General features: G+C 35.4%; 3 protein-coding genes across 6 annotated transcripts in view; 1 reads left to right on the top strand and 2 right to left on the bottom strand.

Moving 5' to 3' along the window:
* Window positions 1-415: 415 nt before the first annotated feature.
* LOC130894343 (uncharacterized) lies at window positions 416-8,624 on the bottom strand. Of its 2 annotated transcripts, none has more exons than XM_057801092.1 (7): window positions 8,303-8,624; window positions 6,180-6,646; window positions 3,647-3,853; window positions 2,607-2,957; window positions 2,411-2,542; window positions 972-1,094; window positions 416-686 (listed from the first exon to the last, which is right to left on the bottom strand). In XM_057801092.1, the coding sequence occupies exons 1-7, from the start codon at window positions 8,439-8,441 to the stop codon at window positions 459-461; spliced, it is 1,647 nt and encodes a 548-aa protein (XP_057657075.1). In that variant the 5' UTR covers window positions 8,442-8,624; the 3' UTR covers window positions 416-458. The 2 variants fall into 2 exon arrangements, with proteins under 2 accessions (XP_057657075.1, XP_057657074.1); XM_057801091.1 differs by having other exon boundaries at window positions 915-1,094; window positions 8,303-8,600.
* A 919-nt stretch (window positions 8,625-9,543) lies between these two features.
* Window positions 9,544-26,982, top strand: part of LOC130894313 (uncharacterized) — a 52,409-nt gene continuing 34,970 nt past the window's right edge. Inside the window, exons 1-2 of one of the 3 annotated variants that reach the window (XM_057801040.1) lie at window positions 9,544-9,979; window positions 25,762-25,944. In XM_057801040.1, coding sequence (XP_057657023.1) covers window positions 25,777-25,944 — 168 coding nt within the window. In that variant the 5' untranslated portion in view covers window positions 9,544-9,979; window positions 25,762-25,776. The remainder of the gene's footprint in view (window positions 9,980-25,761; window positions 25,945-26,982) is intronic. The other 2 variants (XR_009059319.1, XM_057801041.1) reach the window with 2 other exon arrangements.
* LOC130894316 (facilitated trehalose transporter Tret1-like) lies at window positions 17,112-25,581 on the bottom strand. The gene is made up of 2 exons (XM_057801046.1): window positions 25,394-25,581; window positions 17,112-19,965 (listed from the first exon to the last, which is right to left on the bottom strand). Exons 1-2 carry the CDS (start codon window positions 25,566-25,568, stop codon window positions 18,626-18,628), a joined length of 1,515 nt encoding a protein of 504 aa, XP_057657029.1. The 5' UTR covers window positions 25,569-25,581; the 3' UTR covers window positions 17,112-18,625.

The raw sequence follows: 26,982 nt of genomic DNA, 5'->3' as shown, positions 1-26,982 counted from the left end.
CTTTTCTTTCTATTCTTTCTTTTCATTATTTTCTTTCTACTCTTCCTTTTCTTTTCTTTCTTTCCTTTTATTTCTTCCTTTCTTTCATTTCTTTCTATTCTTTCTTTTCATTATTTTCTTTCTTCTCTTCCTTTTCTTTTCTTTCTTTCCTTTCATTTCTCTCTTTTCTTTCTATTCTTTCTTCATTTCTATTTGTCAATTTTTGACAATTCCGAAAATCTAAAAAAGATTCTTTTTTTTTCAGAAGAAAATCGTTCAAAATAAGCTCAACATCATTCCGATTTCTTAGGGGTTGTTCAGGGCATTACAGGTAAAAAACTTCATCAGATTCGGCTCCATTGCAAAATTTTTCCCAAACTCGAAATATTTGGGGGCGCGAATATAATAATAAAACAAAACAAAAAATGATAGACAGTTTCGTATTCGTAAATTTTATTCACGTAATATATTTCCGAAAATCAAAAACAACATTCGCTCTGAGAATCGTAGGGTAACCTAGCGCTGTCGGGTTGTAAATTTTTCAAAAATTTTTGAAAAGCCACGGAACTGCTGACTATCCTTCGAGGAGTTCTGAGATCTTCCAGAGATTCCTGAGACGAATATTCGTCCACTTCCGTCTCGCATTTTTCTTTTATATTGTTCAAACAACGAACTTTGTCGTTTACTTTGCTAGCCAATGACTGGATCTTGAAAAAATCGTTGTTTTTCTCATTTCGTGTATAATTTAGTGAATAGTGTAGTGCATAAAGAAATTAAATAAGTAAGTGTATGAATTCACCTCACCGTTGAGAAACTTTTTAAATAAGTAAGAAAGGAAAACTAGGAGAGACGTAAATAGAACATAAACTAGTTGAAACAAAAACTAGATCACGTGTTTAGAATGATGTAGATGTGGTCGAGATTTTAATACTCACCACGCTAGCGCTTGGTGAATGCGAATCGATCAAAATGAATGATGGCCTGAAGCTTACCACGTCTCCTGCCCTTCCAGACCAATATCTAAGTCTAGGACTGGTGTTCGGGAAAAAATAATCGTTATCAGTATCTTCGTCGTATACGTTTTTGTTATCGCCGAAATTCAAATTGAGCTCAGGCTAAAAATGTTTAAACTGGTTGTAGAGAAAGGTAGTACTCCCCGCGAAAACTAGGTTGTAAGATGAAAACCGAGCTTCTTCTTTTCACATCGGCACGCTCCCAAATATCACTTTGCAAACGCGACTCTCACGTCCTCTAAAACCGCAAAATATCTAAGAGTAACGTATGGTAGCCCTGTACAGAGAAAACGAGAAACAAGAGTGCGATTCCAGGACCTCACGTGTCTCAGTATCATAGATTCCATGCGTACGGGCTTCCAGGTCCTCTCACCCTTGGATATAGCGATACCATTCGAAGCCATACGGGCTGAACATCCGCCAAATGACGCCTACTACCGTTAACAATAAGGGTTGGTGTGGAAGCACACATCGCTGCTACTTGGTACAAAAACGGCTCCAGGAGGTCAAAATCTGGTGAGTGATCGCTGCAAGATCCGTAGTACTGAATAATGGATCCACCTGGTACAAAAACGGCTCCAGGAGGACAAAATCTGGTGAGTGATCGCTGCAAGATCCGTGGTACTGAATAATGGATCTACTTGGTACAAAAACGGCTCCAGGAGGACAAAATCTGGTGAGTGATCGCTGCAAGATCCGTAGTACTGAATAATGGATCCACCTGGTACAAAAACGGCTCCAGGAGGACAAAATCTGGTGAGTGATCGCTGCAAGATCCGTAGTACTGAATAATGGATCTACTTGGTACAAAAACGGCTCCAGGAGGACAAAATCTGGTGAGTGATCGCTGCAAGATCCGTAGTACTGAATAATGGATCCACCTGGTACAAAAACGGCTCCAGGAGGACAAAATCTGGTGAGTGATCGCTGCAAGATCCGTAGTACTGAATAATGGATCCACCTGGTACAAAAACGGCTCCAGGAGGACAAAATCTGGTGAGTGATCGCTGCAAGATCCGTAGTACTGAATAATGGATCCACCTGGTACAAAAACGGCTCCAGGAGGACAAAATCTGGTGAGTGATCGCCGCAAGATCCGTGGTACTGAATAATGGAGCTACTTGGTACACCAACGGCTCCGGGAGAACAAGATCCATATTTTATTGTATGGTCGGAAGTTCTTGTTTGATAATGGGCACTACACTACACTATCAGCACACCAACACTCACTATTACACAATTCGAAACACGTTTCGATATCCAAGTTAGCGTTTTCAGAGATTGAAGGTGAAGAGTCCTTTTGAGGTTATGTTACTGTTAAACCATTAATTTGAGAGTTATCATAAGGAGGTGAAGAAACCGAACAAATATTTGCCGAATAAAATTTTATGCTTTTAATGACCGTTGCCTAAACTTACGTCTGATTTTTTGAAATTGAATTCCGGTTTTTCGGCATTGAAGTTTTCTAAATTTTTTTCTAGTTGTTTAATTTTTACTTGAATGTTTTTCATATCGAGTTCCGTTTGCGAAATCGATTGTTGTTCGATATCCTAGAAGATCAGATATGGAAAAAATTTAAAAAAAAAAAACGATTTAAAAAGAAAACAAATTTACCGTTTTTTCGCTAAACCTTCCAATACTTTGAGTTTTTTCCATTTTATTCGTATTAGTGTTATTTATATTTCTATCGTTAGTGTCTCTTTCCGGTGTATTAACGTGGTAATCTTCGCGGAAATTAACGTCGCTCGGTAAAATGATTCGTTCTTGCAACTTCTCGTATTCCCCTTGCAATACTTTCAATTTGTTTTCCAAAATGTTTTTATCTCTGGAAACTTGTTCGAGTTCTTGTTTCAACGTTTCGGAACTGATGGTGAGCTCTTCTAATTTCGTCATAACGGCTTTTTTCGATTTCGTATTCGATTTTATGTCTTTCGTAGCGATTTCCAATTTCTTCAGCAACATACCCTTCAAAAATACGTCTGTTTCAAAAATTGGTGAAATAAATCTACCGAAAGGAAATTAACTCTACGGTAAATCCGAAATAGATGGCCAATGGTACGAGAATATGATCCAGGTTAATTCTCAAAGATCCGAGGAAAGATTCAAAGGGATTCAAAAAAATTTCCGTAGTAAAATCTACAGATACTGAATTAGTACCAAGGAATATAGTGGGAAAACGCCAAAAGGTTGATGGTACATCTACCATGTACTTTCGTCAATTTGGAAATCCCAGTATAATCCAGGTAAACACCTAGAAATCTAGGTGAGTCTCGACTGGGATCTACACAATTTTCCATCTTTAGATCAGGGATTCCTAAAGTGATCCTGGTCCAAAGATCCGGAGGTCCATAGGAGATACTTGACAGTTGGTTGAAGTACGATTGAAATTTTGTAGCCAATAATATTTTCTAATCGATTCGCGAAGAAAATAAGGAAACTTCTGCTTCAAGCCTGTCGAAATACTTGGTCTAATGACATAACCTTCTCTCCGTAGGTCCGCCAAAGTGTCTGTTGCCCTAAATTCTTGTCGATCGTCTTTATAACGCAACGTCAACTGTCAACTTTCGAAACATCACACTGCCAGTGTTGCCACATCGTGAAAATTCAACCAATATTGTATGAGTAATAAATAAGAAATTTATTATAGAACAAACCTTTTCTTGTATCAATTCTTCAATTTGTTGTCGAGCGGTTTTATTGTCTTTCTGAATCGCCAATAATTGTTTGTTGATATCTTTTTTTTCTTTATTCGCAATATCAACTTTTTTCAACAAATCAGAGTGTTCCTTTTGAAATTTCGATTGTAATCTTAAAATTTCTGCTCGTAGTTTAGTTATTTGCCTGGTGTCCATGAAACGTTCCTAGAAATTTATTATTAAGTGGACTGAGACATAGATGGCGCTATTAACATTAAATCCTTACGATTTTCAATCAACCCCAACCTTCAAAAGATACGTGACTCAATTTGACAGATGTCGAACTGTAAATTTGTGAGTTGTACAATTTCGAGCGACGCAACTTTTGTCAGTTTGAAGAAGTTAATAGAAAAAGGACTTTTCCTTGGAAAACTCGCGCGTCGGGAAGTGATTCGCTAGACGGTGGACGCCTCGAAGAAACTGTCACCAAAAAGGCCACAAAATAATTTCGTATGACCGTAAAATGAAGCGATAAATCTCATTCGACATTCTGAGCAATGTTTGGAGCTGCTCAATCGCAATAAACTCAAATTTTTGCGCCTATATGTGGATCAAACGTGACTCTATCATTTCACACTGGAGTCTAATCGATCGCTCTCTTCTGTACTGTGTCGAGCATCTTCGGGGAAAACTCGGCTCCCAAGCATAACCTGAAGATACTCGACACAATACAGAACAGGGCAGTTCGACTTGGCAGTTTATGAAAGAACTAATCGACAATCAGACGTGGCTCATGAGCACCGAGTCTCATTTCTTTGGAGGAACGTCTTTCCCCAGTACCAGAACCTACAGAAGTTCAAGATCGATGTCCAGAGGCATCTCCGAACGGCAGGTACCACTCTTGCGCGCTACGAAGCGTGAAATACGCGAAAGTCGGCTGGAAAGATCATGGCATCAGTATTTGGAAATGCGTATCGGCCTCGTTTGAAGAAGAAGAAGGCGCTATTCCATCGATACAATTCGATAGCCGCAAGAAATCCAATGGGCCGCGTAAAATCGTCGAAACACCTTCTACATTATAATTTTTTAGTTCTTCAGACTCGCCATTTCATTGTGTAAGGAAGTACCACGCGAGTTGAACGCTTAGACAAACGTAGCGCGATCTATGAGTCCATGAGTGAAGCCACATTCGTGTACAGTAGCCTCGGAAACAGTGTGGTCGGTTTTTTTCGATAATTTTTGATATCTATATATGACAATGGATCAAAAATGGCTCTACGATTTCACACTAGAGTCTAATCGACAGTGTCAGCCGGCTGGAAAGGTCGTGTCATCGGTCAACATCCATGGACTATCGTGACTGAAGCCACATTCGTGTACAGTAGCCTCGGAAACAGTGTGGTCGGTTTTTTTCGATAATTTTTGATATCTATATATGACAATGGATCAAAAATGGCTCTACGATTTCACACTAGAGTCTAATCGACAGTGTCAGCCGGCTGGAAAGGTCGTGTCATCGGTCAACATCCATGGACTATCGTGACTGAAGCCACATTCGTGTACAGTAGCCTCGGAAACAGTGTGGTCGGTTTTTTTCGATAATTTTTGATATCTATATATGACAATGGATCAAAAATGGCTCTACGATTTCACACTAGAGTCTAATCGACAGTGTCAGCCGGCTGGAAAGGTCGTGTCATCGGTCAACATCCATGGACTATCGTGACTGAAGCCACATTCGTGTACAGTAGCCTCGGAAACAGTGTGGTCGGTTTTTTTCGATAATTTTTGATATCTATATATGACAATGGATCAAAAATGGCTCTACGATTTCACACTAGAGTCTAATCGACAGTGTCAGCCGGCTGGAAAGGTCGTGTCATCGGTCAACATCCATGGACTATCGTGACTGAAGCCACATTCGTGTACAGTAGCCTCGGAAACAGTGTGGTCGGTTTTTTTCGATAATTTTTGATATCTATATATGACAATGGATCAAAAATGGCTCTACGATTTCACACTAGAGTCTAATCGACAGTGTCAGCCGGCTGGAAAGGTCGTGTCATCGGTCAACATCCATGGACTATCGTGACTGAAGCCACATTCGTGTACAGTAGCCTTGGAAACAAAGCAGTGCGGTCTGGAGAATTGTCATCGCCTCGGCTGATTTTGCCTCTCCGTTTCTCGATATTTTTTTGACGCAATTGCTTTAGTAAGTCGGAGTAATATGCCGCGTCAACCAATGGATTCAATCAGACAAATACCCTTCGCAATCCCATTAGTTTTTCGGCGCTTTGCTTTTCTTGGCACCGACTATTCCTTCAGGAACTCGTCCACATCATGGAAGATGAAGCCAGTTCTGTTCGATTAGATTAAAAGAATCTAAGAAACCGCCGGGTACAAATGACCAAGAATCTACGAGTCGGTCAGTAAAGCTGCAGTCGTCCCGAACACATCGAGATGGACAAGTAAACGGTGTAGAATGCACAGTTTAGTGGATAGTGCCTAGTTAAGTGTATTTAGTTTGTAGAAAGATAAACCGTGGACTCACTTCTTTGGGAGGAATAAAAATTTTGTTATTTCTAAACAACATGTGGCATCTCGGCGCGCTTTTTGTAGTAGAATCCGACAGATTGCTGCAAGTTCGTTCTCTCAAAAAATTCGGACAGCTCACGTCAGATTTAAGTGCGAGTCGCTTTTTCAAATCCATTACTTGGAGACTGGTGAGTGGTGCGGGTTTTATTTTGATCGGTATTTTACTGACCGTTGAATTTATTTTTGATAAGGAGTTTGTTCTAGCGAAATTGAGAGTTAGACATTTCCACAAGATCGTTTTGATCTTTACGTTAAATATCAGCCACCAACACGATTTGACAAATTGACATACGATCACAGAACAAACAAAAGTGGCGAAATTCCATAAAAGTAGCAAAGCGCCGAAATCCCTTAATTTTAATATCACATTTTCTGATCGGTCTAATTTTTCCATGTAGAGAGCTTCGTAGAGAAGATCGTAATCTGAAAATAAAAAAAAATAAAAAATTAGATTTTGGAAATGATTGTCTCGTGGTTTTGTTCATCATACTTCGTTATTTAACTAGGAAGAGTAATTTAAGTTGGTAGTTCTGTAGATTGGGTTCCATTTCTATCGAGTGACTAGGGGGAAAGAAATTTGTCTCGATAAAAAGATAAAAATAGAAAAAAAAATAATCGAGTGTCTTGTGGGTTGTTTTTTATGGATATATCTTCTTTCCACACACCGTTATTTTCATTTATAATGTTAGGCTTATCGGGAAAGCAACAGTAGCAGTTTAAACGAGGCCGTACGACCTGCCAGGACCAGCATCGCAGTGTTCGACCAAACGAGGTGACGATTCCAGAAATGTTGAAGAAAATCCACTGGATAATCTTCGACTGGAAGTGCGCGAGCTAGCAGACAAAGTGCGGAACATCTCATATTAACTGAAAATTTGGACAAAAGTGTGAAGACGTTCCTTCCATCGAATGTTCGGCAATGTTTCACACAAATGCAGCCGAATTTTTGCGCCGTTTCATAACCATGGGTCCATCACTTCACACCCGAAACAAAAAAACAATCAAAACAATGGACTCGAAAGGGAGAACCGGCTCCAATGAAGCAAAGACCGTACCATCTGCAGACAACGTCGAAACTTGGGATAATTTTCGTTGACTATCATGAAAAAGGAAAAACTATCAACGGCGAGGGTTGAACACAACGTTTGAGCGAAGAAATCAAGCAAAAACGACCGCATTTGTCTAAGAAGAAAGTGTTGTTTCACCAAGACAGTTCACCAGCTCCCTATTCGCCAGTTTTAGTCTCCTTGGATTATTTTCTGTTCCCAGACTTGAAAATTTGGTTCGGTGGTCAAAGGAAGAAGAGGTGATAACTTAGTGAACATCGCTGGGAAAAGTGTTTGGAGCTAAAAGGATATGACGTCGAAAAATTTTTGTGTTTTCTGTTAGGCCAAGTACTTCTTGCACCATCCTAGGAAATGACTCCTTATTAGCGTGTTTCTGATGCTAAAACTGTAGATTTCCAAAATTTTGGATAACTAAAAATTCGAGGTCGTCGCATACCCTTCGATAGGCATTTTTTCGCAGTAAAAAATAAAAAAATCGGCGAAAAAGGTTAAGGTACAATTGAAGCATTGCATTGGGGTTAAATTCAAAGAAAAAAAAACTTTCAGTCAGGGAAAATTAAGGCTTAGCCTCCAATGTGTTAAGAAATCATAAACTATGAACTATCTACTTAATACTTTTCACCTTCTCAACAAAAATGGTGTCATTAACTAGTTAAATCATAAAAAAATTGATAATAGGTTATAATTTTAATTAAGATGGCTGGAAAAGGTTCATACTAATCTGCAGGATTATGATTCCATTAGATTCTTTTGGTACACTTTCAAAATGATGCTCCCAGTTCAATAAAAAGTCTGATACGAGGTTCCCAAGGAGCTGGAATCGCTAGGAACGCTGTTAGGTACGTTTTGACGAGACTGCAGAGTTGCGGGCTATCTGCAACGTTAATTCTTATCTTGTTTATCATGCTGCAGGTGCAAATTACGTTCCGCATATTCAGGCACGACTCAGGCATGGTATTCCATTGTGAAAATTCTTCTTTTCCAAAAATAAATAATTAGAAAAACATTTTACCTTCAACATTGTATATATATCCTCTCGGATGTCCTCCGAACAGATCCGTGGCACATAATAAAAGCCAAAAAATTAATCCGAATGCCAAAAGCGATTTCCAGTGAATAAACATTTTATGGCGTTTATATTTTACATGCATGGAATGGAAAAAAATCAATTTCAGTTATTAGATTTCATGTAAAAAATATCTTCCATGCGAAATTACTGAAAAAAAAAATACTTTTGACATTTTTTTTGACGTGTTTATAATTTCGTGTCATATGCTAAGTTGATGTTAAAATTAAATTTAACAGACTGGATATTTTCCTACAAGTGATTCGATGTATTTTCAAATTTTGCCGCCATTTACACAACCAATATCGTAATTGTCTTAAAATTCTTTATTCATATTTAAAATCAGAATTTTTTCCCCAAAAAATACGGTCGAAAAGTTAAATTCTACATAACTCGACAAAGTACGAGAATTTTTAAATTTTTATCTTTGACACTACGTGAATTTTGATGTATAGTTTTAATCTTCTTGTTAATTATTTCTTTAAAAAAAAAAAAAAAGGAAACTAATTACTTTATACAAAAGTGAAAAACTGAACGTGGTTTAACCTCTTAAAAAGAATGAGAAAGACCCGCCGGCAATCGACCCCAGCCCAATTTAAACTTCTCTCATTATGTTGTCAGACACGCGTGTTGATCTTATAAACATGCAAACAGCGTTGCCACATCGCTTATATCAATTTCCTCAAATATTACCAAATCTTTAAAATCTCTTTCGACGATATTCTATAAATTCTTATTGGAATCTATAAGAATTCATAAATAAATGAGTCGTTTAAAAATATTATTCTTCACGAAGTTTAACGTCATAGTCGAAATAAGTGAGGCCCTATTTCATCAATATTTTCATAAAATAATTACTTATAAGTAGAATTAGTTTCTTATTTATTGTTTGCTCCACCTATTATTGCATCACAATTCGTAAAAAATACTTCAGAGATTGTATTCTGTTGGAATTACGGAAAAATCTTTCATCCGACAACGTTGCTTCTAATTTCAACAGGTATGGGTTTTGAGCAGTGTTGCCAGAGCTAGTACAATTGTACAATTTTAGTACATTTTCCCTGCGTTCGCAAATATAAAGTTATTTTATATTTTCGTTTAATAAAATAAACTAGAAATTGTACTAGATTGTAACAATAATTAGAAAACAGAGCCAAGTTGATTTATATTTAGATCGTGAGATTTTTGTACCGCATTGCTGATTTTATCGGTAAACTTTATATAAATTTTTCATCCTTAAAATAATAATTGACACAGTCTATAACATTTTTGGAAAAAAAATTTAATTTAAACAATTTAAACTTATGTTTATACATCTTTCTATAATTTTATTAAATTTGTTTGAACTTGGTACAATTTTTACATTCAGCTTTTAAATTGTGGCAACACTGGTCGTGAGTTTCAAGAGCTTGGAGTGGCCATAATAACATTCGATCAAAGCGTAAGACTTCAGTGTTGCTTTTATGCTTTTGTCGAGGTGAGTTGGACGCGATGAAATTTTCGAGCTCCGGAGTACGATGATACGTTTTTATGGAACTGTCGGGATTAGGAATATTTTTTTATCGTACAGTGTCGCATAAAAGTGATTTCTTATTTTGAACGGATTTTTCGGAAAATACAAAGGTAAGAATATGAATTGAATTGAAAAATGTTGATTAATTATTGAAAAAATTATTTTAAGGAAATAATTTCTTTTTCAAATTCGAATCAGCTCTCAATTAGATTTGCAAATTCAAAATTACAAAATTATAAAATTGTGTACATAGACCTTTTAATAAGTTTTTCTTAATTGAAAAGTTTAATTTTAGGTTACTTTTCATATAAAATTAATTTCAAAAACAAGTAAAAATTGACCTTTATTATTTATAAATCTGTCAAATCATTTTTCTAAACTAAAGCTAATACCTACTTTGACATTTTTTATATTCTAAATTATTGTAGAAGTTGTGCCAATAATAGTTATGAATTTCTATTACTGTTTGCTTCTTCTCGTTACGAATTCCTTTACACATTCATAATAATTAAATAGCTGCTGTTCAACTTTTACTATTATTAAAAATAAATCAAAATAGTGTCATTGAAGCTATTTAAATTGTTATCCAGTTATATTTAGAATTCCCATCTCTATATAAGGTTATTTATTGGGTGCGCAAATTCAACAAAACGTTAGACGCCATTTGCCGTAATACACAATAACATAACCTAATCACAACGATTGAATACAAATTTTTAAATTTTCTCGTTGATAATTTTTAATTTCAAAATATTTTCAAAGAAATTAAAACTTTGATCTAAAATCGGTATTTATATTTCGCTGTGTGTGACCAAATTAATGTTTTGGTAACTAAAGGCACGTGAAAAAAACCAGATCTACAGTTAAATGAAGCTTATGCTGGCAATGGGAAGAGTCAAACAAAATAGTAAACAACATCGTTTGTAAACATTGTTCTGTTTACGTTTCTCTTCATCTTTTTAGAAAGTGTTGATTTTTTTACGAAGTAACATAGGAAAAGATCAGAGTAGGTAAATGTAATACCGATATCTGGCATATATATAGTATAACATTAATAATATTCAAGAATATAGTCAATTGTTTATTTTGGGGATTTATTTCTCTAGATTTGTTCTATACTCTTTGTTTGTCTATGTTGTGATACGACACGTGATAATTTCAAGTTTATGTTTAATACAAGCTTATATTAATTAAATTAAGTTATTAAAACTGGTGTTATTTATGACATAACAACTTTATTTCTCTATTTGGTATTTTAATTAGATAAAAACACGCGAAATCTGATTCAATAAATAAATATATACACCTAGCGACATCCCTTGGTGAAAATAAAAATTAACAAATTTAATTTCCTGAAATACGATATTAGGATGTCTAAACCACGTGATACAATATGGCGGTTTTAGATGTACAGCCGCATCAAGATTTTACGCATTTTTGTTTTTGGCATAATTTCGAGTTAATTAAAATGTATGTTGTCGAGTAAAACATATTTTGAATTGTAGAATAATTGATGTGAGTGAATGGCTTGTTTAAAAAACAGCTGGACTGCAATTTTTTCAGTCATAAATTGCCGATAAAATAGAAATCTTCTACTACTAATAATAAACACAACTACATGCAGTACTTGACTCAAAAAGACGTATGTTTTGAAACGGCAAACTAACTTGTTAAAATGAATGCGTTTGTTTAGAAACTTTTTCTTGCGATTTCATCCAAACGTAATCTTTATTACAAGAAGAAAACATTACGTAACACCTCGAAGTTTTTGTACAAACACTTATTTTGTCATTAACATTAAATTGACGAATCTGCTTTTAATATAATGGTTGAAAATGATGAATATTTAATACCCGTCTATACATGCACCTCATGTAGTAATTAGTTATTGAATTTAATCCTATAATTACATATTTAATTTATGGATGCAATAAAATTGGTATCGTTATTGCTAGAGGGATATTTATATTTAGTACTGTGAGAAATTCCGAATGAATAGTGATGAGTTATGATTTGGACGACGCATTTGCAATCTAACAAACTAAAAAAGAAATTAGACAGCTAGAATATTCAAATTCGAATTTATATATAAGTGGCGTTTAATATAATTTTAAATGTCGGTATTTTTGACGATATGTAGTGGTTATGCAGATGCAATTCATCGATATAAATTAGTAGGAGTAGATAAAAATGTTTGTGACTTTTTACAATTATTATTATAATGTAAAATGTGGTTTTTATAGACATAAATCGTTTAGCATATAAACAATTGGAATATTTCATATCGTTGGAGCCGTCGAACGACTTACACAATCATTTTGATATATAGCCTAGCAATGAAATGCAAAGTGGCAAATTAATAAATGGGCAGACTAATGTATGGTAATATCGTTTGGAATTATTGCAATCGCTCAGCTTGAATGCTGCTTTATTTACTGATTGAAGCGATGTACTTGAGTTAAATAACCTTTATTTAATTGAAATATTTATTGTTGGAATTTATCAATAATTAGATCTCAAAAAATGCGTATTAGAATAATACACTGTTGAATATTTTGATATTGGAATTGTTGCTTTTGTTAATCAATCGTAGATGAAGTAGAAAAGTTGAAATTAATGAATTTTTTTCATATTTTCGTTTTTAATGTAAATGGTATTGGAGTAAACTTTACAAAATTTCAATTGAAGCACTCCAACCAACTTAATTACATTGGATAAGTGATATGGGCCTAAGGAGATAAATAAAATTTCATGTTATCTATCAAATTTGTTTTTTTATCATTAAATATTCGTTTTCTTAGAAATTAGTTGTGTTCAAGTATAAAAAACATCGATTTCAGTATGTGCATTAACAAGAAAAATAAACAAAATATGTTGAAAAGTAGTAAAGAACAAAAAAGTATCAAAATACGAAAAAAAAAAAGAATATTTTTAATCAGAAACATTCTATTTTGATTATGTCAAATTATTTGATATTTTTTCACTTCCTTATCGATAAGAAATACCGCCTTTTTTAGTATAAGTATACCAGTAAATTGTGAAGCTTTAGGAGTAATTTATACAAGTAAACACCACAGTTTACACGACTAATATATAATTTATTAGTACAAATCAAATGATGTACAAATAATAACATAGTATATTATTTAAAATGACCAAAACTAATTTCCTAATAAATACTTATTTGTATTGTGTAACTAGAAACTCAACTCACCGCTTAGTCCTAATAATTATTCGACTTCCACACATAGTTCGCATTTCTTTCTTCCTCTCCCACTGACATAAACGGTATAATTCAGCCAGCAGTTTTGAAAAATTGAATACATTTATTGTTACCACAACACTCATAATTACATACACAATTACCAAAAATCACACAATTGCACTGTCTGCCGCGATTTCTATAACCAAGTTATTGACTTCAGAGACAAGAGAAACATACTAACTTGACATATACATTGACATTTTCCCGCCAATGAACATCTTCATGCGAGAAACAATTCCAGCGGCAAAACCATTAGGGGTGAGGGGGAATCTACATATTTATTCCCTAATTAATAAACTATAAACTGGACTTGTAAATCATTTGTCCTTATTTAAACTATTCTTTATATTCTTTATTCTTTCAAATGCATCCAACAATTTATGACTATATCTCGTTCTCTTACCTATAAGAAACATTTATATATAATCGTCACAAATTGACAGTGTTGCCGGCTATACATAACATAACAACATAATAATTCAAGTTGATATATACGATGAGACTTTGTTTACATAGAAGGAATTATTGTATAATTAAATCAAGATCTAATAATAAAATACGACTTTAGCACTATATCAACTAAAAATATTGAAAAAGGAGATCGTCACACCTGTCAAGATATTTAATATGCATAGAACCAACTCTTCTCAAAAAACGTAATGGCCTTGTCACTATCGCCATCATCTACGTTGAATTATTAGTACAAGTCGTTGCGTCATAATAGTGAAACTTCATCATATAATTACGAATCATAATTTTGGAAATAGTCAACGAAATAACACGCGACACTATTATTTAACTTTCCACTAGAGTTATTATTCTCTTCATTTACCTTCTCATAATATACGAGCTGTATTCAATAGTGTACGTCATTACTATTATTATTAAATAACTAATGTAGTTATAGTACAGCTAGTGCACATCAGTGTAATTAAAAAATATATATTCTACTTATTTCGTCGATTATATTAACAAAATTATATACTTTGAACATTCCAACGTGTGGAAATTATTATTTTTGTGCTTAAATAATTATAAAATTGTATTATATATAATACCGTAAACGTATAGTACAGATATTGACCACTAGAGAGCGGTGGTAGTAAGATGTTATTTAATGTGTATGTTAACACAATTTGGTAGCAGTCGCTGACAATCAGTCAGCCGGATCATATCGAAGGAGGAGTGTACGTAAAAATTATTAAAAAATACACGTTGTTGGGACAGATATATCCCAGATCTCACCATTTTGACTTATTTTCATGGTTATATTAATTTAAAATCAATATTTATAATATGAAAAGTTTTGGATTAGAAATTTAGTATCATTATTCTGTCGTGCATAAAATTAAACTATAACACACGGAACTTATGATTTTCATTGTTCATTTGCACTGTACATCTCTTTTTAATTAAGTTTATTACCATATCTTTCTATTGTTCAGAATGAAATATAACCTTATAGCTGCGTAATCTAGTTTGAATTGATTATTCTTGCACTTTCGACGCGTGCTTACTCTCGAAAACATTACAGCACAATACGATACAGCTGCCAATTTTGTCATGGCCCACTAGGCTCGACCGTTACTACAAACATACGGGGAACAAGCGTTCTTGATGCGTGTGCAAGGGTAAAAATAAATGAAGGCATCTAACCGTGAACGAGTTATAGAAGTCACTAGACGTCAATCATACATTAGATATATCTTTAAAGGAAGAACATTCTTTAATTAATTGAAAAATGTTGTTTTTTTCTTGTATAATATAATAATAATAAATATATATAAATATAATATATATATAAATATAAATAATAATAAATTAAATTTATTATTATATCGAAAGCTATAAATTACACATGAAATACGAGAACGAAAATTCTAAACTGTTTTTCCATTTTTTATAGCTAGACTAATTACGTATACCTCCAATAGGTCAGTAACCTAACAACCTCTACTACTTTCTTCTTCGTTTTTTTTTCGGTCTCTTCTGTTTCTTCGACATAGTGGTACTAATATATTTATATTTGGAATTTTAAGAACAGTTTTAAAAATTTATTTATAATAGAAATCGAAAGTTATATTTAAAATAAAATAAAAAAATCCAATATCTTTATATTCGACAAGCAAGATTTTCTCATAGGATACGTGGCAACATCGCAATAGAGGTGGAAAAGTTAAAAATTAAATAATCTTTATCACATATTGAGTATTGAAAATAAAACGAGAATATCATCCTTATCTGTATCTAAAAAAAATGAAGGTACCTGATAAAAATCAAAACTTTTCAACAATTTCAGATTTTCTAATTCCCATTGAGTTATTAGTTAAAAGAGAAGACAGAACATAAAAGACTAATTCAGTTTATATACTCATCATTTTACAATTGAATTCACAAACCTTTGTTATAATCTTCTTTGTGTTTTAAATTAATATCCTTATGCTTATTATTAAAATGTCTTCGTCGCTAATATTAACAAAATAAAATTTTGATATTTCACATAATCCAACATCATAGACATAGACAAGTTACGTCTATGGTTTCCGTTGTATGAACTTAGCCGAGTTCAGAGTTCAAATCGGTCGTTAGGAGAGTTGTGAGATCGTATCAACATTGATTGCACATTGTGTTTGTCCGGCCATTTTGATAGTTATTGTTGTTAAGTCTATACATTGCAACTACGAGTCATTTACCATATTAAGTTGACTGGATACACGTTCGGTATGAACATAACGAAAATATATAAAAGAAGCAGACTTTTCAATAATTTTAATTAATATTTGAAACTAGAGAATATACAGAGAATGTCAAAAAATAAAAAATGATGAATACGTACATTCTATTATGTAATATAAGGAAAGGGGAAAAAAAGATGGTTGTTTATGGTGCTTTATGTGAAATATTACCTTATTTATATTATTGTCCATTTGAAAATAGTTGATTTTCCTTTTTAAACAGTTTACGTTTACCGGATGCAGTTTTATACAATGATGTAAAAACTGGTAGTGTAAATTGGAACATCGTAATATTTATTAATAACGTTTTTGTTACCGGTAAATACGGATAATAATAATGGTTAATTACATTAATTATCTATTTTTATGTACGAGAGGGTACTAATCTTTTGTGACAATTTGATTTGACAACTTAATACCAATTTATGCTGGCAGATCCAGCATAAATTGGTAGGGTTCTGAACTTTAATTATATATATATATATATATAAAATATGTTTATAAACTTTTTACGTTAAAAATCCCACTCTTTAGATGCATTATTATGGCTCTGGTTATTGAACTCGAGATAAATTTTTATGTAAATCGAGTACACAGATTGGACTAAATAATAACAGGTTTCAATATTAAATTCTCATTTTCAATTACTTCGAGACGGACAGGTTTGGTATAATATAAAATGGAGATCATTTTTAAACAATTCATTTTAATAGGTTTAGTTGAATATAAAGATAATTCATTCTATAAACCATCGTATTTTTACTACATAGAACGAAAACTGTCAAGATATTTGAAGTATAAAAGCGCAGTTGCCAGATGCAAATTATTTGCCACGTTTTTTCTTACTTAGTGGAATTTTTATTTAAAGAAGCAAAAATTTAAGAAACAGTGATACGGAATGGTATATTTCTATAAATTAGCATTATTTTTTATATTCTTGATATTGAAAATTAAGGAATACAAATAAGTGAGGTTATACTCACCTAAAATTTCTTATGGGAAAAAACGTCTCTACGTTACGGTGCCGACAATATTCATTTTCTCTCTCACTGCGCATGCTTGATGCGCGCAGATCTAACTGACGCGCTCATAGGAGAGAGATAACGATACAAGGAGCATTACATATACGGGGGTATCAACGCCATACGTCAAGTCCTTCCTCTCGAATACAGGTCCGTACTTACATTAAGTACAAATATATTATTGTAAACATAGTAGTAGATTTATTGAAAATAAAAATCGTATCATTTAATACATTTATTTTATTTTTATATGTACATCAGAATTTTATTTCGTTATACAGGGTGGTATATTCATTATACAGGGTCATGTGTTTATTATACAGTATTTTGTTTATCAATTATATATGGTAGAATTTAATCATTATACAGGGTCGTGTGTTTATTATATAGGATCAACTTTATAAATGACATAGGGTCGAATTTGATTATTATACAGGGTCGTGTGTTTATTATACAGTATTTTATTTATCAATTATATATGGTAGAATTTAATCATTATACAGGGTCGTGTGTTTATTATATAGGATCAACTTTATAAATGATATAGGGTCGAATTTGATTATTATACAGGGTCGTGTGTTTATTATACAGTATTTTGTTTATCAATTATATATGGTAGAATTTAATCATTATACAGGGTCGTGTGTTTATTATATAGGATCAACTTTATAAATGATATAGGGTCGAATTTGATTATTATACAGGGTCGTGTGTTTATTATACAGTATTTTATTTATCAATTATATATGGTAGAATTTAATCATTATACAGGGTCGTGTGTTTATTATATAGGATCAACTTTATAAATGATATAGGGTCGAATTTGATTATTATACAGGGTCGTGTGTTTATTATACAGTATTTTATTTATCAATTATATATGGTAGAATTTAATCATTATACAGGGTCGTGTGTTTATTATATAGGATCAACTTTATAAATGATATAGGGTCGAATTTGATTATTATACAGGGTCGTGTGTTTATTATACAGAGTTTATTATGTGAGGCAACTTTTCAAAATGTCACAGACAAGGCTGGAGGCATAATTTTGCAAAAATTCAAGAATGAGATTGAAAAAAATTGTCGATTTCAATTTCTTAGCAAAGTAACAAATATTTTCGAGAGAAAATTCATCGAATCCATTGATTTGGATCCAGCAATAATTATAACAATGATCAGTTAGTTTAATTTAGTACTTATGTAAAAAAAGGGGTGAAAAGTCTAAATATGGAATATAAAATTGCAGATTTTGATTCGTTAAAGTTCCTAATTCATTCAATAAGACGAAAAATACGAGTTGGAGTCATTTCAGGCTAATGGAAGAGGTGGTTTATGACCAAAAAACCATCCTATGATCAGAAGAACGTGATTTTCATGTAACGAAGTCTCCCATCTTCAAGAAATGTTGAGCTCAGCGCAGCGTCAGGTCCCTAGTTTGAAGGGCATAGACTGTATATACCGTTTAGCCAATAAGGAAACAGTGTTTGATTGGTAAAGTTACTGTAGAGGAGTCATAACAGAGCAGAAGAGTGATAGGCCATTGGGAGCCGCTGGTTGTCCCAAAAATCGCCTATATAGAGATACATCGATGCTAGTTGTCTTAAAACATGTGGAAGAAGTAAATACTCAAAAAATTTAAGCTCCATGCAGACCAGACCAGAGTCTGTAACACCTGCTGGCTAGGTCATGGCGTCTCGAAACTTGGGTTAATTTTGGTGGATTATCTTTAGGTTTACGACGCATTTCGTTGCAGTAATTTTTGTATTTCTAAACTAGTTCTGCCTCTGGTTTCGGGCACAATTAAATAAATCGAAATGCCACCCAAACAACAAAAAAACCCGAAAACCCACAAGCAGATATGCAGCCCAGCGTGAGCCTCGATTATGGGAAACAAAAAAATCGTGGCCGATATAACAACGTAAGACAAACTGAAACTCAAAGACATCCCGATGGTAACTACATCCGGAGGAAAGATTTCGGCGACGACTGTATTGGTTACCGAACCCAAACCGACACCAAACGATATAATATACAGTAAGATACAAATAATCGGCGTCGATTTTAAATAACCGACGATATTGAAGTGACGGGATTTTAAAAAACAAAATAAACCGAATGAAAACAACGCGAAAGCGCTGCAAAAACAAGAAAATACCAAAAGTACTTTTCTACCGAATTTCTCGATGAAAAAAGACGCGACGACGAACGTCATTATTTGTACCAGACCTATAGTCACGGTTAAAGTATGGACCGAAAACGTCGCGCCGGATTTACGAAGCACAGGTTCCAGGAAAGAAGCTATCGGCGCTATACCCGAAAGAAATTTAACTCCAAGTAGCAAAAGAGTAATTTTCAAAGCCCTCCTATTTGTTTTAGTTCTAAATAAAGCGATAAAGTTAACTCTACTATCACTTTTCGTAGATTTCAGAAGGTGGTCCAACTTATTTAGATCAGCGTCGATTTCGCGAACATTCTTGTTACTTCTCAATTTAATCAGAGCGTTTTTACATTCAGCCAATTTTCCTTTCGATAAACTGTGTACCGGAGATTCCGGCGCGAAGCAGAAAAACAACGAAACTAATAAAGGTAAAGCGATGAGAATATTGAAGCGAATGTAATCGAGGAACCCGCCTAAAAGATAAGTATACACGTTACCCGTTGGTAAAAATAAGTTGCTCAAGCACAAATATTTAGCTCTGTTGTGGTCTTCGCATATTTCCGCTACGTAAACTTGGTTAATGACGATGAAACCCGTGGAAATAATCGCGATTGAAACTCGGCAAATTAGTAAGAACGAAAATCGATTTAGAAAAACGGGAATAACAAATAAAAATAGCATCGCAATCGTCGTTATTAACAAAAATTTCTTTCTTCCTACGATATCTGATAGTTTCGATAATAGCACAGGTCCGATTAGCGAAGCGAAAATCGGCGACGCCGCTAATACCGACGTTTGCCAAACACTTATCGGTGTCTCCAGGGGGTTTATGTTCGAATCGTTGGATTGTAGGTAAGGTAGCATCGGAGATGTCCACACCAAGTTCGCTCCTATGGATATTAACGGCATTGTTCCTTAAAAAACAAAAAAAAAATCGATTAGACTGTCTTAGACGCGTTTCGACGAGACTGAAGACTGTTTACACCCCCCATTATACCCCGCTATGTTCCTTAAAAAGAAAGAATCGATTAGACTGTCTGAGGAGGCGCGTTTCGACGAGACTGAAGACTGTTTACACCCCCACTACACCCCGCTATGTTCCTTAAGAAGAAAGAATCGATTAGACTGTCTGAGGCGCGTTTCGACGAGACTGAAGACTGTTTACACCCCCCATTACACCCCGCTATGTTCCTTAAAGAGAAAGAATCGATTAGACTGTCTGAGGCGCGTTTCGACGAGACTGAAGACTGTTTACACCCCCCATTACACCCCGCTATGTTCCTTAAAGAGAAAGAATCGATTAGACTGTCTGAGGCGCGTTTCGACGAGACTGAAGACTTGTTACACCCCCACGACACCCCGCTATGTTCCTTAAAAAAAGAATCGATGTTCGTAAATTGTATTTCTGTCGAGTATTACGAAAATTTCGCGGCTACATCTGACTTAACAAAACGATTAATGAAACAACGTTAATTGCTCAGTCTGTACGTCTCAATTCTGAGTTGGAATTTCTGGAGGAACACACTATTTAGATTGCCGCTGTACCGACACTCACAGTTAGACTGTCTGAGGCGCGTTTCGACGAGACTGAAGACTGTATACATCTCCCACTACACCCCGCTATGTTCCTTAAAGAGAAAGAATCGATTAGACTGTCTGAGGCGCGTTTCGACGAGACTGAAGACTTGTTACACCCCCACGACACCCCGCTATGTTCCTTAAAAAAAGAATCGATGTTCGTAAATTGTATTTCTGTCGAGTATTACGAAAATTTCGCGGCTACATCTGACTTAACAAAACGATTAATGAAACAACGTTAATTGCTCAGTCTGTACGTCTCAATTCTGAGTTGGAATTTCTGGAGGAACACACTATTTAGATTGCCGCTGTACCGACACTCACAGTTAGACTGTCTGAGGCGCGTTTCGACGAGACTGAAGACTGTTTACACCCCCCACTACACCCCGCTATGTTCCTTAAGAAGAAAGAATCGATTAGACTGTCTTAGGCGCGTTTCGACGAGACTGAAGACTGTTTACACCCCCACGACACCCCGCTATGTTCCTTAAAAAAAGAATCGATGTTCGTAAATTGTATTTCTGTCGAGTATTACGAAAATTTCGCGGCTACATCTGACTTAACAAAACGATTAATGAAACAACGTTAATTGCTCAGTCTGTACGTCTCAATTCTGAGTTGGAATTTCTGGAGGAACACACTATTTAGATTACCGCTGTACCGACACTCACAGTTAGACTGTCTGAGGCGCGTTTCGACGAGACTGAAGACTGTTTACACCCCCCACTACACCCCGCTATGTTCCTTAAGAAGAAAGAATCGATTAGACTGTCTTAGGCGCGTTTCGACGAGACTGAAGACTGTTTACACCCCCACGACACTCCGCTATGTTCCTTAAAAAAAGAATCGATGTTCGTAAATTGTATTTCTGTCGAGTATTACGAAAATTTCGCGGCTACATCTGATTTAACAAAACGATTAATGAAACAACGTTAATTGCTCAGTCTATACGTCTCAATTCTGAGTTGGAATTTCTGGAGGAACACACTATTTAGATTGCCGCTGTACCGACACTCACAGTTAGACTGTCTGAGGCGCGTTTCGACGAGACTGAAGACTGTATACATCTCCCACTACACCCCGCTATGTTCCTTAAAGAGAAAGAATCGATTAGACTGTCTGAGGCGCGTTTCGACGAGACTGAAGACTTGTTACACCCCCACGACACTCCGCTATGTTCCTTAAAAAAAGAATCGATGTTCGTAAATTGTATTTCTGTCGAGTATTACGAAAATTTCGCGGCTACATCTGACTTAACAAAACGATTAATGAAACAACGTTAATTGCTCAGTCTGTACGTCTCAATTCTGAGTTGGAATTTCTGGAGGAACACACTATTTAGATTGCCGCTGTACCGACACTCACAGTTAGACTGTCTGAGGCGCGTTTCGACGAGACTGAAGACTGTTTACACCCCCCACTACACCCCGCTATGTTCCTTAAGAAGAAAGAATCGATTAGACTGTCTTAGGCGCGTTTCGACGAGACTGAAGACTGTTTACACCCCCACGACACTCCGCTATGTTCCTTAAAAAAAGAATCGATGTTCGTAAATTGTATTTCTGTCGAGTATTACGAAAATTTCGCGGCTACATCTGACTTAACAAAACGATTAATGAAACAACGTTAATTGCTCAGTCTGTACGTCTCAATTCTGAGTTGGAATTTCTGGAGGAACACACTATTTAGATTGCCGCTGTACCGACACTCACAGTTAGACTGTCTGAGGCGCGTTTCGACGAGACTGAAGACTGTATACATCTCCCACTACACCCCGCTATGTTCCTTAAAGAGAAAGAATCGATTAGACTGTCTGAGGCGCGTTTCGACGAGACTGAAGACTTGTTACACCCCCACGACACCCCGCTATGTTCCTTAAAAAAAGAATCGGTGTTCGTAAATTGTATTTCTGTCGAGTATTACGAAAATTTCGCGGCTACATCTGACTTAGCGAAACGATTAATAAAACAACGTTAATTGTTCAGTCTGTACGTCTCAATTCTGAGTTGGAATTTCTGGAGGAACACACTATTTAGATTGCCATTGCACCAACACTCACAATTAGACTGTCTGAGCCGCGTTTCGACGAGACTGAAGACTGTTTACACCCCCGCTACACCATTACTCACGATTACACTGTCAGACGCGCGTTTCGACGAGACTGAAAGAAACGCGCGTCAGACAAATTGAATTTATTCCAAACGAATCACCATTTGCCGAAAAGCGTGAAGTGACATCTAATTTTTCTTCCACGGTTATGAATTCTCGAAAATGTGCGAGTTGTTTCGCAATTATTGGTTAGCTTGAATTTATTAGGGCCTCAAAGCTTGCAGGCTAAGACTCCATGGAGAAATCATTGAACAAGTTGCGTCTCCAAGATACCTCGTCAACCAGCGATGCGATCCAAAACTCGAAATCGGGTCAAGAAAGGGCGGGAAACTCTGAACAACACGAGGACACTTCTGGCAAACGGCAACCTCAATCTGAAACTCCGGACCTTTCCTGTTGGCCACAGAGAAGAAAATTGACGTACGTCTGCATGTGAATGCTGAGGATTTCTTAGACGGAATATAAGACAAACATAGAGATCATACAGCAAATGGGTAAATTCTCACGATAATCAAGAAGAGAAAGTTGGAGTATCTAGGACATATAACGAGAGGCAAGCGATATGATAGTAGAAGGGAAAATCGAAGGAAAACTTTTTAGATCTGCGGTTTCTCGTGCGATATTTGGATCTCCAATCTCCGTACGGATTCGGCGCCGAAAGAAGAAGAAAGTTTGCAGTAAACGCGTAAGAAATTTCGAAAATGACCGTCATCGATGGATTAGTAAATGGTTTCCACCATATTTATTTCTATTTACATACAGATTCTTCATCCGACAACGTCTCTTCATCTCTTTGTTTCGTTTAGAATTCTTTTTGGTAACGAGGCGATTCCTAATGGTAGATTTTGCATAACGTCCACATATATGAGGATATATTGAAAAGTTTCAATGTCAAAATATTTTATTACTCTACATATTCTCCTCTCAATTGGATACATTCATTACAGCGAACCTGCAACGTCTCTAGACCTTTCACAAAAATGTTTCTTCTTGCTCTGCAAACCAGATCTCCACAGCTTTTATTACCTCGTTGTTGGGAGAAAATTTACGACCTTTTAAACTTTTTTTCAGTCGAGGAAAGCGATGATAGTCGAACGGAGCTAAATCTGGTGAATAAAAGGGGTGTTCTAGTAATTCAAACCATAAATCAGGAATTTTTTGCGTGGTAACATGAGATTTGTGTGCAGGGATGTTGTCCTGCAAAAACAAAACACCTTTGGATAACTTTCAACGTCTTTTCTCTTTAATTTTTTCCCCGTAGTAATTTCGAATAGTAATCTGCAGTTATTGTTCCATCCTTATCCAAAAAATCAATCATGATTACTCGATGGCAATCCCAAAAAACTGAAGCAAGAACTTTTGCAGCAGATTTTTGGACACGAAACTTCTTAGGTCTTGGAGAACCAGAGTGTCGCCATTCCATCGTTTGTTGCTGTTTCTGGATCGTAGAAATGTACACAAGTCTCATCCATACTAACAATTTAACGGTTTAAACCAGTCTACATCGTTTTCAAATCGATGCTTCTGCCCTCGCACGCTTTTGGTCAACATTCAAACATTTGGGGATCCATTTTGTAGCAATTTTTCTCATGTCCAAATTAACCTGAACTATATGATGAACGCGTTCGTATCTTCAATGGAAAATTTACCTCTTTCGAAGCTTGCAGTCCAATTTTTCACGAAGGACATCGATCACCAAGGGTATTAAGCATATCTTCGTAAATCTGCTTACCTTTTAACCCTTCTAAATACAGGTGTTGGACATATTTTTTCTTTCGATTTATTACGTAATTCCAGTTTACTTTTTTGACGTCAAACTTTACACTTACACTTCTAATAATTTATTGAACAAAATTCCTGGCGAATACACAAAAACTAATCCACTAAATCCCAATGTAAAGTTAGGCTTCTAACCTTGGATAAAACGTAACGCGTAGCGATGAAATTAGATATTTTGTAATCAACAAAATGTCGAATAATTTTATTATATATGTTGTATTGTACCGGGTGGGCAACTAAGAAAGAATCCGGAGAAAAAATTATAACAAAATTCACGATCTTATAAACGTCTTTTGAAGCACCATCGACTTATTTTGCCGCGCTTTTTTTCCAACTGCCAACCACGGTTGGATCTGAGTCATTAAAAAGGATACCCTCGAAGTCCCATGGCACGGGATCTTTTTGGGATGTCGGATCATACTAAAACACCATGCAAATGCAGATTTCCGAACCACGACGATTATTTCTATGCAGGAATTCGACTTGGATGGAAAACTGTAAACATCTTCCAAGCCAATACAGTCGAACTTGGAATTTCGGATTGAAAAGACAAATCGCAATAACGTAGACGTAGACGACGTTTGTTTTTGAACCGACTCGTGCCTAAATGTCTTTGATAATATTTAGTGCACCCTTCAATGGTCCTAATAACAGTTTCTGAGCGCTTTTCCATGGATAAAATAAGTTATTTCGCTTGATTTCGTTCGATGCTACCACATTCTTCAGTCAACGCTGTTTCGAAGTCCGATTTCGCGGCCGGTGCAGGATTTCCAGTTTATCTCACAAACAAAATTTTGTATTCAGTATTTTCACCAGTACTGACGAGTTTTATTGCATTAGATTCAATTCGTGTTTGTTTGAATAACATTTTCTTACCTATCAAAACAGAAAAAGCCAAAAATTTCGTATCAGCTTTTCGAACTGCGTCTTCTTCGAGCGATTTTTGCACCAAATCGATCGATTCGTGTTTATCGGCGTAAATAACTTCTTTAGTATCTTCTTCGTTAACAACATTATCACTATTTTTATTAAAACATACATTCGTACTCATCCTGAATACTAAACAAACCAAATTATAAACTTCTGAATTATCATTATATACGAATGAAAACAATGTAAGTGTGTATTTAGGAATTTAAGTATTTAAATGAAAAATTGCATTGCAATTGTTCAAATATTTTAATTATATTATTTAGTGAATCAAATTGAGGTACTAGATCTGATCGGATAACTTCAATTTTCAGATCGACTATGAGGCGATGAACTTGAATTCGGAGCCCGAATCTCAATTCATTATTGGTCATCGGGAAGGCCGACGTTCGACGAGTAGCCTCGGAAGAGGTATACCTCGTTCTCTACCTCCTCAAACCGATTCGGAAAGTGGCAACCAACCTTCGAGTTTCGGCCAACAAAGATCGTTATCCGTGGTAAGTGGTAATTGATCGTTGACAGCTTTCTAAATGTCCTTTCTGTACGCTCATCGAAATCGAAGATTGAGAATCCAAATCCGATTATAAATACGGTTTTTCGTGGTCCAATTTTATGTTTATTTACACGAAATCGAAGTGGGATTGTTGGCGGTCAAGATTCTTTGAGGTCTTCTGAAAAACCAATCAAGTACTCTGGCAAAGTGAGGTTCCCAATGATAAAACGCGTTTATTGGAATTGAATAATGAATATTTCGAAAGTTTGAGGATACAAAGACACGAAGATAGTTTCAAACTTCTTCTTTCAGCTCTTCGTCGACGCTTCCACACGTTGACTGGCATCAGTCAGCATTTCCGGGACCCATCTTGCACTAACCGCGTCATATCCTAAGCTGTGAATGCAGGACTTGCTGACATCGAGGATCATCTCCATGAGGTCCCCAACTGTTACCTTTCGATCTTTCAGCATAGCTTCTTCTTCTACCAAGATAAGAATGAACATTGTAGACAGCTCGCCAAGGCGGAAACTTTAAGAAAGGAAACAGAGATAAACGATGGACTCGCAAAATCCCATCTAAGAGCGTTCCTAGCATGCGCAGCTCCTTGGGAATTTTATTTTATGGACAACCCTCGTACTAGGTACTCATCAATGACTTGGTCTGCTGTTGCTTCCTCCTCCATGCACCAGGGTCGTTCTAGACCATCTGACCTCTACAGGAATAGCGGCTATTTCTCGAATGATTTCAGTCTTGAATTCGTCAAAATGTTGAAAAACGTGTTTTTTATTTTTTTAATTTTCAATCGCGAATAACTCAGAAATTATTGAGTCAAATAAAAAACTTTATTCCGAATTTTCTTCGTAAAATTCAATTCTCTATCGATTTCCGTTGTTATTTCGAAATTCCACCCCAGAGTAAGAGGGGTATTCACCCCTGGGATAGAAGCATACATTTTTTTTTCAAATTCGAGTTACTCAACTTATTTTCGTCATAACTTGCTTGATTTTAATGCTAGACGATTTTTAAAAAACTCATTTTA

Source organism: Diorhabda carinulata, chromosome 5, assembly GCF_026250575.1.
Source record: "Diorhabda carinulata isolate Delta chromosome 5, icDioCari1.1, whole genome shotgun sequence".
NCBI classification, from domain to species: Eukaryota; Metazoa; Arthropoda; class Insecta; order Coleoptera; family Chrysomelidae; genus Diorhabda; species Diorhabda carinulata.
This window is presented reverse-complemented; position numbering and strand designations above follow the sequence as displayed.